The 17,813-nt window shown below is 28.3% G+C and overlaps 1 protein-coding gene across 1 annotated transcript; it reads right to left on the bottom strand.

Moving 5' to 3' along the window:
• Positions 1–267: 267 nt before the first annotated feature.
• LOC143266357 (uncharacterized) lies at positions 268–1,131 on the bottom strand. The gene has a single exon (XM_076541942.1). The coding sequence runs from the start codon at positions 1,129–1,131 to the stop codon at positions 268–270; it is 864 nt and encodes a 287-aa protein (XP_076398057.1).
• Positions 1,132–17,813: the final 16,682 nt, after the last annotated feature.

Here is a 17,813-nt window from a genome sequence, read left to right as displayed (position 1 = left end):
CGGCCATTATAAATCGCCAGGGGAATTCTCGGCGAAGGCCTAAGTTTAGAGATAATAATTTTTCGCCGTATGTATTGATGACTGCCCCGTTTGCCGCGTATAATTTAAACGAGCCTACCTTCCGATTCTTACCTCCCAATGATCGCGGAATTATTGAAACATCTGCGCCCGTGTCGATCAGAAACTCCATCCTGCTCCTGGTGTCTCGGATGCTGAGGCGATATTTCTGCTGCACGTCGCCAACTGCCTCGACTTGGGACGTCGCCTTTAGTTTTTTTCTGGTCCACGTTTGTCCGGACCTGTCCAGCTGCACGGCTTCCTGCATTTCCAGGACTGCTCGGCGAATTTATGGTGGAACCAGCACAACCCGTTCCGTTTCGTGCTGTCGTCCCGGCTGGCGCTCCTCCTTCTGAAGAAATGCTGTTTGCTGCGATTGCGGTTTCTCCTGGTCAGCTCGATCTCCACGCGAGACAATCGCCTCGCGATTGCCGCCAATTCGCCATCTTGGTGTCCGGGCCTGTCGTCCCGCGTTGCGTCCGCCATTGTGTCCCGCTTGGCGTGGGTGAAATCGGCAATGGCCGACACTTCGGCTGCCGAACGCTCCATTGTTTTATCGGCGACTTTCGCCAATCTTTGCAGGTCCGCATCATCGATTATAGACAGAATCTCCTGCACCCTGCCCGGAAGCCGCTGGATCCACAGCGCGCGGAGTGCGCTCTCCCCAACGTTCGCCCCCGCGAGCTGGCTCATCTCCCTTAGGAGCTCGGACGGTCTTCTGTTGCCCAGTTCGAGGCCAGATAGGAGATGTCTTAAGTTAGCTTCGTCCGACCTGGCTAGCCTTTCTATCAATGCGCGTTTTATGTCATTATATGTGCTTTTATCCGGCGGGGCCTCTATTACATCTAGTACGATCTTCATCGTGTCCTGATCTAAACTTCGGACTACCGCGGAGCTTTTTACAGCATCGGCTCGCACGCCGTATGCTGCGAACTCTCTTTCTAGCATGATAAACCACAAGCGCGGTTCTTCTTTCCAGAACGCAGGAAGCTTTACGTTCCGAAATTCACTTGCCTGTATCTCATGCCGCATGGCGTCCACCGGAGCGTCGGTTGCACTTCCTTCCGTACTCATTTTTTCTCTCCTTTTATGAAAATTCACCAGTTTCGGCACCAATTATGTGGGGACTGAGGTTCGCGAAGGAGAACCTGGTGTAGGAAATGACGTACGACGACTTTTCTCGCTATTTGCAAGGATTGTACTTTTTATTAAGACGCGCACGTGCTGACTCTTTTTCTTTCGTACAAGAAGTGGAAGAACGACGTTCTTCTTTTTCGCGCCGCGTTCCTTATAAACTAGTCTTACCAACTACTATTTACAACTTAACCTAAGAAATAAAAAGTAACTAAAAATAGGAACTGTCCAGAGGGCGCATGTGACGCTGTCGGTACAGTCGCCACAATAGTAATTGTCGTTCTGTCGATCATGTAAGCATAATATGGCCAATAATATGAGTTAGATTGATAATAAGAGTAATAAGTATAGTAATTGTCGTTCTATCGATCATATCTTCATAATATGGTTAATAATATGAGTTACATTGATAATAGTAAGAATAATAAGGATAGTAATTGTCGTTCTGACGATCATATTAGCATAATATGGCTAATAATATGAGTTAGATTGATAATAATAAGAGTAATAAGTATAGTAATTGTCGTTATATCGATCACATAAGCATAATATGGCTAATAGTATGAGTTAGATTGATAACAATAAGAGTAATAAGTATAGTAATTGTCGTCCTATCGATCACATAATCATAATATGGCTAATAATACGTGTTAGATTGATAATAATAAGAGTAATAAGTAAAGTAATTGTCGTTCTATCGGTCACATAAGCATAATATGGCTAATAATATGAGTTAGATTGATAATAATAAGAGTAATGAGTATACTAATTGTCGTTCTGACTATCATATAAGCATAATATGGCTAATAATATGAGTTAGATTGATAATGATAAGAGTAATAAGTATAGTAATTGTCGTTATATCGATCACATAAGCATAATATGGCTAATAGTATGAGTTAGATTGATAACAATAAGAGTAATAAGTATAGTAATTGTAGTCCTATCGATCACATAAGCATAATATGGCTAATAATATGAGATAGATCGATAATAATAAGAGTAATAAGTATAGTAATTGTCGTTCAATCGATCATATAATCATAATATGGCTAATAATATGAGTTAGTTTGATAATAAGAAGAGTAATAAGTATAGTAATTGTCGTTCTATCGATCACATAAGCATAATATGGCTAATTATATGAGTTAGATTGATAATAATAAGAGTAATAAGTAAAGTAATTGTCGTTCTATCGGTCACATAAGCATAATATGGCTAATAATATGAGTTAGTTTGATAATAATAAGAGTAATGAGTGTAGTAATTGTCGGTCTTTCGATCATATAAGCATAATATGGCTAATAATATGAGTTATATTGATAATAATAAGAGTAATAAGTATAGTAATTGTCGTTCTATCGATCATATAAGCATAATATGTCTAATAATATGAGTTAGATCGATAGTAATAAGAGTAATAAGTATAGTAATTGTCGTTCTATCGATCATATTTGCATATTATGGTTAATAATATGAGTTAGATTGATAATAGTGAGTGTAATAACTATAGTAATTGTCGTTCTGTCGATCATATAAGCATAATATGTATAATAATATGAGTTAGATTGATAGCAGTGAGTGTAATAAGTATAGTAATGGTCGTTCTGTCGATCATATAAACATAATATGGCTAATAATATGAGTTAGATTGATAATAATAAGAGTAATAAGTATAGTAATTGTCGTTCTATCGATCATATAAGCAGAATATGGCTAATAATATGAGTTAGATTGATAATAATAAGAGTAGTAAGTATAGTAATTGTCGTTATATCGATCACATAAGCATAATATGGCTAATAGTATGAGTTAGATTGATAACAATAAGAGAAATAAGTATAGTAATTGTCGTTCTATGGATCACATAAGCATAATATGGCTAATAATACGAGTTAGATTGATAATAATAAGAGTAATTAGTATAGTAATTGTCGTTCTATCGATCACATAAGCATAATATGACTAATAATGTGAGTTAGATTGATAATAATAAGAGTAATAAGTATAGTAATTGTCGTTCTGTCGATCATATAAGCATAATATGGCTAATAATATGAGTTAGATTGATAATAAGAAGAGTAATAAGTATAGTAATTGTCGTTCTGTCGATCATATAAGCACAATATGGCTACTAATATGAGTTAGATTGACAATAGTGAGTGTAATAAGTATAGTAGTTGTCGTTCTGTCGATCATATAAGCATAATATGGCTAATAATATAAGTTAGATTGATAATAAGAAGAGGAATAAGTATAGTAATTGTCGTTCTATCGATCACATAAGCATAATATGGCTAATAATACGAGTTAGATTGATAATAATAAGAGTAATTAGTATAGTAATTGTCGTTCTATCGATCTCGTAAGCATAATATGGCTAATAATATGAGTTAGTTTGATAATAATAAGAGTAATGAGTGTAGTAATTGTCGGTCTATCGATCATATAAGCATAATATGGCTAATAATATGAGTTAGATTGATAATAATAAGAGTAATAAGTATAGCAATTGTCGTTCTATCGATCATATAAGTATAATATTGCTAATAATGTGAGTTAGATTGATAATAATAAGAGTAATGAGTATACTAATTGTCGTTCTATCGATCATATAAGCATAATATGACTAATAATATGAGTTAGATTGGTAATAATAAGAGTAATTAGTATAGTAATTGTCGTTCTATCGATCTCGTAAGCATAATATGGCTAATAATATGAGTTAGTTTGATAATAATAAGAGTAATGAGTGTAGTAATTGTCGGTCTATCGATCATATAAGCATAATATGGCTAATAATATGAGTTAGATTGATAATAATAAGAGTAATAAGTATAGCAATTGTCGTTCTATCGATCATATAAGTATAATATTGCTAATAATGTGAGTTAGATTGATAATAATAAGAGTAATGAGTATACTAATTGTCGTTCTATCGATCATATAAGCATAATATGACTAATAATATGAGTTAGATTGGTAATAATAAGAGTAATAAGTATAGTAATTGTCGTTCTATCGATCACATAAGCATAATATGTCTAATAATATGAGTTAGATCGATAATAATAAGAGTAATAAGTATAGTAATTGTCGTTCTATCGATCATATTTGCATAATATGGTTAATAATATGAGTTAGATTGATAATAGTGAGTGTAATAACTATAGTAATTGTCGTTCTGTCGATCATATAAGCATAATATGTATAATAATATGAGTTAGATTGATAATAGTGAGTGTAATAACTATAGTAATTGTCGTTCTGTCGATCATATAAGCATAATATGTATAATAATATGAGTTATATTGATAGCAGTGGGTGTAATAAGTATAGTAATTGTCGTTCTGTCGATCATGTAAGCATAATATGGCCAATAATATGAGTTAGATTGATAATAAGAGTAATAAGTATAGTAATTGTCGTTCTATCGATCATATCTTCATAATATGGTTAATAATATGAGTTACATTGATAATAGTAAGAATAATAAGGATAGTAATTGTCGTTCTGACGATCATATTAGCATAATATGGCTAATAATATGAGTTAGATTGATAATAATAAGAGTAATAAGTATAGTAATTGTCGTTATATCGATCACATAAGCATAATATGGCTAATAGTATGAGTTAGATTGATAACAATAAGAGTAATAAGTATAGTAATTGTAGTCCTATCGATCACATAAGCATAATATGGCTAATAATATGAGATAGATCGATAATAATAAGAGTAATAAGTATAGTAATTGTCGTTCAATCGATCATATAATCATAATATGGCTAATAATATGAGTTAGTTTGATAATAAGAAGAGTAATAAGTATAGTAATTGTCGTTCTATCGATCACATAAGCATAATATGGCTAATTATATGAGTTAGATTGATAATAATAAGAGTAATAAGTAAAGTAATTGTCGTTCTATCGGTCACATAAGCATAATATGGCTAACAATATGAGTTAGTTTGATAATAATAAGAGTAATGAGTGTAGTAATTGTCGGTCTATCGATCATATAAGCATAATATGGCTAATAATATGAGTTATATTGAAAATAATAAGAGTAATAAGTATAGTAATTGTCGTTCTATCGATCATATAAGCATAATATGTCTAATAATATGAGTTAGATCGATAGTAATAAGAGTAATAAGTATAGTAATTGTCGTTCTATCGATCATATTTGCATATTATGGTTAATAATATGAGTTAGAATGATAATAGTGAGTGTAATAACTATAGTAATTATCGTTCTGTCGATCATATAAGCATAATATGTATAATAATATGAGTTAGATTGATAGCAGTGAGTGCAATAAGTATAGTAATGGTCGTTCTGTCGATCATATAAACATAATATGGCTAATAATATGAGTTAGATTGATAATAATAAGAGTAATAAGTATAGTTATTGTCGTTCTATCGTTCACATAAGCATAATATGGCTAATAATATGAGTTAGATTGATAATAATAAGAGTAATAAGTATAGTAATTGTCGTTCTATCGATCATATAAGCAGAATATGGCTAATAATATGAGTTAGATTGATAATAATAAGAGTAATAAGTATAGTAATTGTCGTTATATCGATCATATAAGCATAATATGGCTAATAATACGAGTTAGATTGATAATAAGAGTAATAAGTATAGTAATTGTCGTTCTATCGATCATATCTTCATAATATGGTTAATAATATGAGTTAGACTGATAATAGTAAGAATAATAAGGATAGTAATTGTCGTTCTGACGATCATATTAGCATAATATGGCTAATAATATGAGTTAGATTGATAATAATAAGAGTAATAAGTATAGTAATTGTCGTTATATCGATCACATAAGCATAATATGGCTAATAGTATGAGTTAGATTGATAACAATAAGAGTAATAAGTATAGTAATTGTCGTCCTATCGATCACATAAGCATAATATGGCTGATAATATGAGTTAGATCGATAATAATAAGAGTAATAAGTATAGTAATTGTCGTTCAATCGATCATATAATCATAATATGGCTAATAATATGAGTTAGATTGATAATAATAAGAGTAATAAGTATAGTTATTGTCGTTCTATCGTTCACATAAGCATAATATGGCTAATAATATGAGTTAGATTGATAATAATAAGAGTAATAAGTATAGTAATTGTTGTTCTATCGATCATTTAAGCATAATATGGCTAATGATATGAGTTAGATTGATAATAATAAGAGTAATAAGTATAGTAATTGTCGTTCTATCGATCATATAAGCAGAATATGGCTAATAATATGAGTTAGATTGATAATAATAAGAGTAATAAGTATAGTAATTGTCGTTATATCGATCACATAAGCATAATATGGCTAATAGTATGAGTTAGATTGATAACAATAAGAGTAATAAGTATAGTAATTGTCGTTCTATCGATCACATAAGCATAATATGGCTAATAATACGAGTTAGATTGATAATAATAAGAGTAATTAGTATAGTAATTGTCGTTCTATCGATCACATAAGTATAATATGACTAATAATGTGAGTTAGATTGATAATAATAAGAGTAATAAGTATAGTAATTGTCGTTCTGTCGATCATATAAGCACAATATGGCTAATAATATGAGTTAGATTGACAATAGTGAGTGTAATAAGTATAGTAGTTGTGGTTCTGTCGATCATATAAGCACAATATGGCTAATAATATGAGTCAGATTGATAATAATAAGAGTAATGAGTATAGTAATTGTCGTTCTATCGATCACATAAGCATAATATGGCTAATAATATGAGATAGATTGATAGTAATAAGAGTAATAAGTATAGCAATTGTCGTTCTATCGATCATATAAGCATAATATTGCTAATAATATGAGTTAGATTGATAATAATAAGAGTAATGAGTATACTAATTGTCGTTCTATCGATCATATAAGCATAATATGACTAATAATACGAGTTAGATTGATAATAAGAGTAATAAGTATAGTAATTGTCGTTCTATCGATCATATCTTCATAATATGGTTAATAATATGAGTTAGATTGATAATAGTAAGAATAATAAGGATAGTAATTGTCGTTCTGACGATCATATTAGCATAATATGGCTAATAATATGAGTTAGATTGATAATAATAAGAGTAATAAGTATAGTAATTGTCGTTATATCGATCACATAAGCATAATATGGCTAATAGTATGAGTTAGATTGATAACAATAAGAGTAATAAGTATAGTAATTGTCGTCCTATCGATCACATAAGCATAATATGGCTAATAATATGAGTTAGATCGATAATAATAAGAGTAATAAGTATAGTAATTGTCGTTCAATCGATCATATAATCATAATATGGCTAATAATATGAGTTAGTTTGATAATAATAAGAGTAATAAGTAAAGTAATTGTCGTTCTATCGGTCACATAAGCATAATATGGCTAATAATACGAGTTAGATTGATAATAATAAAAGTAATTAGTATAGTAATTGTCGTTCTATCGATCTCGTAAGCATAATATGGCTAATAATATGAGTTAGTTTGATTATAATAACAGTAATGAGTGTAGTAATTGTCGGTCTATCGATCATATAAGCATAATATGGCTAATAATATGAGTTAGATTGATAATAATAAGAGTAATAAGTATAGCAATTGTCGTTCTATCGATCATATAAGTATAATATTGCTAATAATGTGAGTTAGATTGATAATAATAAGAGTAATGAGTATACTAATTGTCGTTCTATCGATCATAGAAGCATAATATGACTAATAATATGAGTTAGATTGGTAATAATAAGAGTAATAAGTATAGTAATTGTCGTTCTATCGATCACATAAGCATAATATGTCTAATAATATGAGTTAGATCGATAATAATAAGAGTAATAAGTATAGTAATTGTCGTTCTATCGATCATATTTGCATAATATGGTTAATAATATGAGTTAGATTGATAATAGTGAGTGTAATAACTATAGTAATTGTCGTTCTGTCGATCATATAAGCATAATATGTATAATAATATGAGTTAGATTGATAATAGTGAGTGTAATAACTATAGTAATTGTCGTTCTGTCGATCATATAAGCATAATATGTATAATAATATGAGTTATATTGATAGCAGTGGGTGTAATAAGTATAGTAATTGTCGTTCTGTCGATCATGTAAGCATAATATGGCCAATAATATGAGTTAGATTGATAATAAGAGTAATAAGTATAGTAATTGTCGTTCTATCGATCATATCTTCATAATATGGTTAATAATATGAGTTACATTGATAATAGTAAGAATAATAAGGATAGTAATTGTCGTTCTGACGATCATATTAGCATAATAGGGCTAATAATATGAGTTAGATTGATAATAATAAGAGTAATAAGTATAGTAATTGTCGTTATATCGATCACATAAGCATAATATGGCTAATAGTATGAGTTAGATTGATAACAATAAGAGTAATAAGTATAGTAATTGTCGTCCTATCGATCACATAAGCATAATATGGCTAATAATACGTGTTAGATTGATAATAATAAGAGTAATAAGTAAAGTAATTGTCGTTCTATCGGTCACATAAGCATAATATGGCTAATAATATGAGTTAGATTGATAATAATAAGAGTAATGAGTATACTAATTGTCGTTCTGACTATCATATAAGCATAATATGGCTAATAATATGAGTTAGATTGATAATGATAAGAGTAATAAGTATAGTAATTGTCGTTATATCGATCACATAAGCATAATATGGCTAATAGTATGAGTTAGATTGATAACAATAAGAGTAATAAGTATAGTAATTGTAGTCCTATCGATCACATAAGCATAATATGGCTAATAATATGAGATAGATCGATAATAATAAGAGTAATAAGTATAGTAATTGTCGTTCAATCGATCATATAATCATAATATGGCTAATAATATGAGTTAGTTTGATAATAAGAAGAGTAATAAGTATAGTAATTGTCGTTCTATCGATCACATAAGCATAATATGGCTAATTATATGAGTTAGATTGATAATAATAAGAGTAATAAGTAAAGTAATTGTCGTTCTATCGGTCACATAAGCATAATATGGCTAATAATATGAGTTAGTTTGATAATAATAAGAGTAATGAGTGTAGTAATTGTCGGTCTATCGATCATATAAGCATAATATGGCTAATAATATGAGTTATATTGATAATAATAAGAGTAATAAGTATAGTAATTGTCGTTCTATCGATCATATAAGCATAATATGTCTAATAATATGAGTTAGATCGATAGTAATAAGAGTAATAAGTATAGTAATTGTCGTTCTATCGATCATATTTGCATATTATGGTTAATAATATGAGTTAGATTGATAATAGTGAGTGTAATAACTATAGTAATTGTCGTTCTGTCGATCATATAAGCATAATATGTATAATAATATCAGTTAGATTGATAGCAGTGAGTGTAATAAGTATAGTAATGGTCGTTCTGTCGATCATATAAACATAATATGGCTAATAATATGAGTTAGATTGATAATAATAAGAGTAATAAGTATAGTAATTGTCGTTCTATCGATCATATAAGCAGAATATGGCTAATAATATGAGTTAGATTGATAATAATAAGAGTAGTAAGTATAGTAATTGTCGTTATATCGATCACATAAGCATAATGTGGCTAATAGTATGAGTTAGATTGATAACAATAAGAGAAATAAGTATAGTAATTGTCGTTCTATGGATCACATAAGCATAATATGGCTAATAATACGAGTTAGATTGATAATAATAAGAGTAATTAGTATAGTAATTGTCGTTCTATCGATCACATAAGCTTAATATGACTAATAATGTGAGTTAGATTGATAATAATAAGAGTAATAAGTATAGTAATTGTCGTTCTGTCGATCATATAAGCATAATATGGCTAATAATATGAGTTAGATTGATAATAAGAAGAGTAATAAGTATAGTAATTGTCGTTCTGTCGATCATATAAGCACAATATGGCTAATAATATGAGTTAGATTGACAATAGTGAGTGTAATAAGTATAGTAGTTGTCGTTCTGTCGATCATATAAGCATAATATGGCTAATAATATGAGTTAGATTGATAATAAGAAGAGGAATAAGTATAGTAATTGTCGTTCTATCGATCACATAAGCATAATATGGCTAATAATACGAGTTAGATTGATAATAATAAGAGTAATTAGTATAGTAATTGTCGTTCTATCGATCTCGTAAGCATAATATGGCTAATAATATGAGTTAGTTTGATAATAATAAGAGTAATGAGTGTAGTAATTGTCGGTCTATCGATCATATAAGCATAATATGGCTAATAATATGAGTTAGATTGATAATAATAAGAGTAATAAGTATAGCAATTGTCGTTCTATCGATCATATAAGTATAATATTGCTAATAATGTGAGTTAGATTGATAATAATAAGAGTAATGAGTATACTAATTGTCGTTCTATCGATCATATAAGCATAATATGACTAATAATATGAGTTAGATTGGTAATAATAAGAGTAATAAGTATAGTAATTGTCGTTCTATCGATCACATAAGCATAATATGTCTAATAATATGAGTTAGATCGATAATAATAAGAGTAATAAGTATAGTAATTGTCGTTCTATCGATCATATTTGCATAATATGGTTAATAATATGAGTTAGATTGATAATAGTGAGTGTAATAACTATAGTAATTGTCGTTCTGTCGATCATATAAGCATAATATGTATAATAATATGAGTTATATTGATAGCAGTGGGTGTAATAAGTATAGTAATTGTCGTTCTGTCGATCATGTAAGCATAATATGGCCAATAATATGAGTTAGATTGATAATAAGAGTAATAAGTATAGTAATTGTCGTTCTATCGATCATATCTTCATAATATGGTTAATAATATGAGTTACATTGATAATAGTAAGAATAATAAGGATAGTAATTGTCGTTCTGACGATCATATTAGCATAATATGGCTAATAATATGAGTTAGATTGATAATAATAAGAGTAATAAGTATAGTAATTGTCGTTATATCGATCACATAAGCATAATATGGCTAATAGTATGAGTTAGATTGATAACAATAAGAGTAATAAGTATAGTAATTGTCGTCCTATCGATCACATAAGCATAATATGGCTAATAATACGTGTTAGATTGATAATAATAAGAGTAATAAGTAAAGTAATTGTCGTTCTATCGGTGACATAAGCATAATATGGCTAATAATATGAGTTAGATTGATAATAATAAGAGTAATGAGTATACTAATTGTCGTTCTATCGATCATATAAGCATATTCTGGCTAATAATATGAGTTAGATTGATAATAATAAGAGTAATGAGTATACTAATTGTCGTTCTATCGATCACATAAGCATAATATGGCTAATAATATGAGTTAGTTTGATAATAAGAAGAGTAATAAGTACAGTAATTGTCGTTCGATCGATCACATAAGCATAATATGGCTAACAATATGAGTTAGTTTGATAATAATAAGAGTAATGAGTGTAGTAATTGTCGGTCTATCGATCATATAAGCATAATATGGCTAATAATATGAGTTATATTGAAAATAATAAGAGTAATAAGTATAGTAATTGTCGTTCTATCGATCATATAAGCATAATATGTCTAATAATATGAGTTAGATCGATAGTAATAAGAGTAATAAGTATAGTAATTGTCGTTCTATCGATCATATTTGCATATTATGGCTAATAATATGAGTTAGATTGATAATAATAAGAGTAATAAGTATAGTAATTGTCGTTATATCGATCATATAAGCATAATATGGCTAATAATACGAGATAGATTGATAATAAGAGTAATAAGTATAGTAATTGTCGTTCTATCGATCATATCTTCATAATATGGTTAATAATATGAGTTAGACTGATAATAGTAAGAATAATAAGGATAGTAATTGTCGTTCTGACGATCATATTAGCATAATATGGCTAATAATATGAGTTAGATTGATAATAATAAGAGTAATAAGTATAGTAATTGTCGTTATATCGATCACATAAGCATAATATGGCTAATAGTATGAGTTAGATTGATAACAATAAGAGTAATAAGTATAGTAATTGTCGTCCTATCGATCACATAAGCATAATATGGCTAATAATATGAGTTAGATCGATAATAATAAGAGTAATAAGTATAGTAATTGTCGTTATATCGATCATATAAGCATAATATGGCTAATAGTATGAGTTAGATTGATAACAATAAGAGAAATAAGTATAGTAATTGTCGTTCTATGGATCACATAAGCATAATATGGCTAATAATACGAGTTAGATTGATAATAATAAGAGTAATTAGTATAGTAATTGTCGTTCTATCGATCACATAAGCATAATATGACTAATAATGTGAGTTAGATTGATAATAATAAGAGTAATAAGTATAGTAATTGTCGTTCTGTCGATCATATAAGCATAATATGGCTAATAATATGAGTTAGATTGATAATAAGAAGAGTAATAAGTATAGTAATTGTCGTTCTGTCGATCATATAAGCACAATATGGCTACTAATATGAGTTAGATTGACAATAGTGAGTGTAATAAGTATAGTAGTTGTCGTTCTGTCGATCATATAAGCATAATATGGCTAATAATATGAGTTAGATTGATAATAATAAGAGTAATAAGTATAGCAATTGTCGTTATATCGATCATATAAGCATAATATGGCTAATAGTATGAGTTAGATTGATAACAATAAGAGAAATAAGTATAGTAATTGTCGTTCTATGGATCACATAAGCATAATATGGCTAATAATACGAGTTAGATTGATAATAATAAGAGTAATTAGTATAGTAATTGTCGTTCTATCGATCACATAATCATAATATGGCTAATAATATGAGTTAGATTGATAATAAGAAGAGGAATAAGTATAGTAATTGTCGTTCTATCGATCACATAAGCATAATATGGCTAATAATACGAGTTAGATTGATAATAATAAGAGTAATTAGTATAGTAATTGTCGTTCTATCGATCTCGTAAGCATAATATGGCTAATAATATGAGTTAGTTTGATAATAATAAGAGTAATGAGTGTAGTAATTGTCGGTCTATCGATCATATAAGCATAATATGGCTAATAATATGAGTTAGATTGATAATAATAAGAGTAATAAGTATAGCAATTGTCGTTCTATCGATCATATAAGTATAATATTGCTAATAATGTGAGTTAGATTGATAATAATAAGAGTAATGAGTATACTAATTGTCGTTCTATCGATCATATAAGCATAATATGACTAATAATATGAGTTAGATTGGTAATAATAAGAGTAATTAGTATAGTAATTGTCGTTCTATCGATCTCGTAAGCATAATATGGCTAATAATATGAGTTAGTTTGATAATAATAAGAGTAATGAGTGTAGTAATTGTCGGTCTATCGATCATATAAGCATAATATGGCTAATAATATGAGTTAGATTGATAATAATAAGAGTAATAAGTATAGCAATTGTCGTTCTATCGATCATATAAGTATAATATTGCTAATAATGTGAGTTAGATTGATAATAATAAGAGTAATGAGTATACTAATTGTCGTTCTATCGATCATATAAGCATAATATGACTAATAATATGAGTTAGATTGGTAATAATAAGAGTAATAAGTATAGTAATTGTCGTTCTATCGATCACATAAGCATAATATGTCTAATAATATGAGTTAGATCGATAATAATAAGAGTAATAAGTATAGTAATTGTCGTTCTATCGATCATATTTGCATAATATGGTTAATAATATGAGTTAGATTGATAATAGTGAGTGTAATAACTATAGTAATTGTCGTTCTGTCGATCATATAAGCATAATATGTATAATAATATGAGTTAGATTGATAATAGTGAGTGTAATAACTATAGTAATTGTCGTTCTGTCGATCATATAAGCATAATATGTATAATAATATGAGTTATATTGATAGCAGTGGGTGTAATAAGTATAGTAATTGTCGTTCTGTCGATCATGTAAGCATAATATGGCCAATAATATGAGTTAGATTGATAATAAGAGTAATAAGTATAGTAATTGTCGTTCTATCGATCATATCTTCATAATATGGTTAATAATATGAGTTACATTGATAATAGTAAGAATAATAAGGATAGTAATTGTCGTTCTGACGATCATATTAGCATAATAGGGCTAATAATATGAGTTAGATTGATAATAATAAGAGTAATAAGTATAGTAATTGTCGTTATATCGATCACATAAGCATAATATGGCTAATAGTATGAGTTAGATTGATAACAATAAGAGTAATAAGTATAGTAATTGTCGTCCTATCGATCACATAAGCATAATATGGCTAATAATACGTGTTAGATTGATAATAATAAGAGTAATAAGTAAAGTAATTGTCGTTCTATCGGTCACATAAGCATAATATGGCTAATAATATGAGTTAGATTGATAATAATAAGAGTAATGAGTATACTAATTGTCGTTCTGACTATCATATAAGCATAATATGGCTAATAATATGAGTTAGATTGATAATGATAAGAGTAATAAGTATAGTAATTGTCGTTATATCGATCACATAAGCATAATATGGCTAATAGTATGAGTTAGATTGATAACAATAAGAGTAATAAGTATAGTAATTGTAGTCCTATCGATCACATAAGCATAATATGGCTAATAATATGAGATAGATCGATAATAATAAGAGTAATAAGTATAGTAATTGTCGTTCAATCGATCATATAATCATAATATGGCTAATAATATGAGTTAGTTTGATAATAAGAAGAGTAATAAGTATAGTAATTGTCGTTCTATCGATCACATAAGCATAATATGGCTAATTATATGAGTTAGATTGATAATAATAAGAGTAATAAGTAAAGTAATTGTCGTTCTATCGGTCACATAAGCATAATATGGCTAATAATATGAGTTAGTTTGATAATAATAAGAGTAATGAGTGTAGTAATTGTCGGTCTATCGATCATATAAGCATAATATGGCTAATAATATGAGTTATATTGATAATAATAAGAGTAATAAGTATAGTAATTGTCGTTCTATCGATCATATAAGCATAATATGTCTAATAATATGAGTTAGATCGATAGTAATAAGAGTAATAAGTATAGTAATTGTCGTTCTATCGATCATATTTGCATATTATGGTTAATAATATGAGTTAGATTGATAATAGTGAGTGTAATAACTATAGTAATTGTCGTTCTGTCGATCATATAAGCATAATATGTATAATAATATCAGTTAGATTGATAGCAGTGAGTGTAATAAGTATAGTAATGGTCGTTCTGTCGATCATATAAACATAATATGGCTAATAATATGAGTTAGATTGATAATAATAAGAGTAATAAGTATAGTAATTGTCGTTCTATCGATCATATAAGCAGAATATGGCTAATAATATGAGTTAGATTGATAATAATAAGAGTAGTAAGTATAGTAATTGTCGTTATATCGATCACATAAGCATAATGTGGCTAATAGTATGAGTTAGATTGATAACAATAAGAGAAATAAGTATAGTAATTGTCGTTCTATGGATCACATAAGCATAATATGGCTAATAATACGAGTTAGATTGATAATAATAAGAGTAATTAGTATAGTAATTGTCGTTCTATCGATCACATAAGCTTAATATGACTAATAATGTGAGTTAGATTGATAATAATAAGAGTAATAAGTATAGTAATTGTCGTTCTGTCGATCATATAAGCATAATATGGCTAATAATATGAGTTAGATTGATAATAAGAAGAGTAATAAGTATAGTAATTGTCGTTCTGTCGATCATATAAGCACAATATGGCTAATAATATGAGTTAGATTGACAATAGTGAGTGTAATAAGTATAGTAGTTGTCGTTCTGTCGATCATATAAGCATAATATGGCTAATAATATGAGTTAGATTGATAATAAGAAGAGGAATAAGTATAGTAATTGTCGTTCTATCGATCACATAAGCATAATATGGCTAATAATACGAGTTAGATTGATAATAATAAGAGTAATTAGTATAGTAATTGTCGTTCTATCGATCTCGTAAGCATAATATGGCTAATAATATGAGTTAGTTTGATAATAATAAGAGTAATGAGTGTAGTAATTGTCGGTCTATCGATCATATAAGCATAATATGGCTAATAATATGAGTTAGATTGATAATAATAAGAGTAATAAGTATAGCAATTGTCGTTCTATCGATCATATAAGTATAATATTGCTAATAATGTGAGTTAGATTGATAATAATAAGAGTAATGAGTATACTAATTGTCGTTCTATCGATCATATAAGCATAATATGACTAATAATATGAGTTAGATTGGTAATAATAAGAGTAATAAGTATAGTAATTGTCGTTCTATCGATCACATAAGCATAATATGTCTAATAATATGAGTTAGATCGATAATAATAAGAGTAATAAGTATAGTAATTGTCGTTATATCGATCACATAAGCATAATATGGCTAATAGTATGAGTTAGATTGATAACAATAAGAGTAATAAGTATAGTAATTGTCGTCCTATCGATCACATAAGCATAATATGGCTAATAATACGTGTTAGATTGATAATAATAAGAGTAATAAGTAAAGTAATTGTCGTTCTATCGGTGACATAAGCATAATATGGCTAATAATATGAGTTAGATTGATAATAATAAGAGTAATGAGTATACTAATTGTCGTTCTATCGATCATATAAGCATATTCTGGCTAATAATATGAGTTAGATTGATAATAATAAGAGTAATGAGTATACTAATTGTCGTTCTATCGATCACATAAGCATAATATGGCTAATAATATGAGTTAGTTTGATAATAAGAAGAGTAATAAGTACAGTAATTGTCGTTCGATCGATCACATAAGCATAATATGGCTAACAATATGAGTTAGTTTGATAATAATAAGAGTAATGAGTGTAGTAATTGTCGGTCTATCGATCATATAAGCATAATATGGCTAATAATATGAGTTATATTGAAAATAATAAGAGTAATAAGTATAGTAATTGTCGTTCTATCGATCATATAAGCATAATATGTCTAATAATATGAGTTAGATTGATAATAATAAGAGTAATAAGTATAGTAATTGTCGTTATATCGATCACATAAGCATAATATGGCTAATAGTATGAGTTAGATTGATAACAATAAGAGTAATAAGTATAGTAATTGTCGTCCTATCGATCACATAAGCATAATATGGCTAATAATATGAGTTAGATCGATAATAATAAGAGTAATAAGTATAGTAATTGTCGTTCAATCGATCATATAATCATAATATGGCTAATAATATGAGTTAGATTGATAATAATAAGAGTAATAAGTATAGTTATTGTCGTTCTATCGTTCACATAAGCATAATATGGCTAATAATATGAGTTAGATTGATAATAATAAGAGTAATAAGTATAGTAATTGTTGTTCTATCGATCATTTAAGCATAATATGGCTAATGATATGAGTTAGATTGATAATAATAAGAGTAATAAGTATAGTAATTGTCGTTCTATCGATCATAT

This window comes from Megachile rotundata, unplaced genomic scaffold (assembly GCF_050947335.1).
Source record: "Megachile rotundata isolate GNS110a unplaced genomic scaffold, iyMegRotu1 scaffold0308, whole genome shotgun sequence".
Classification (NCBI taxonomy): Eukaryota; Metazoa; Arthropoda; class Insecta; order Hymenoptera; family Megachilidae; genus Megachile; species Megachile rotundata.
The sequence above is the reverse complement of the archived record's forward strand: the minus strand, read 5'-3'. Positions and strand labels throughout refer to the sequence as shown.

Excerpts from the sequence above, each read along its gene's own strand:
- LOC143266357 (XM_076541942.1), bottom strand. The coding sequence starts at position 1,131 with ATGAGTACGGAAGGAAGTGCAACCGACGCTCCGGTGGACGCCATGCGG.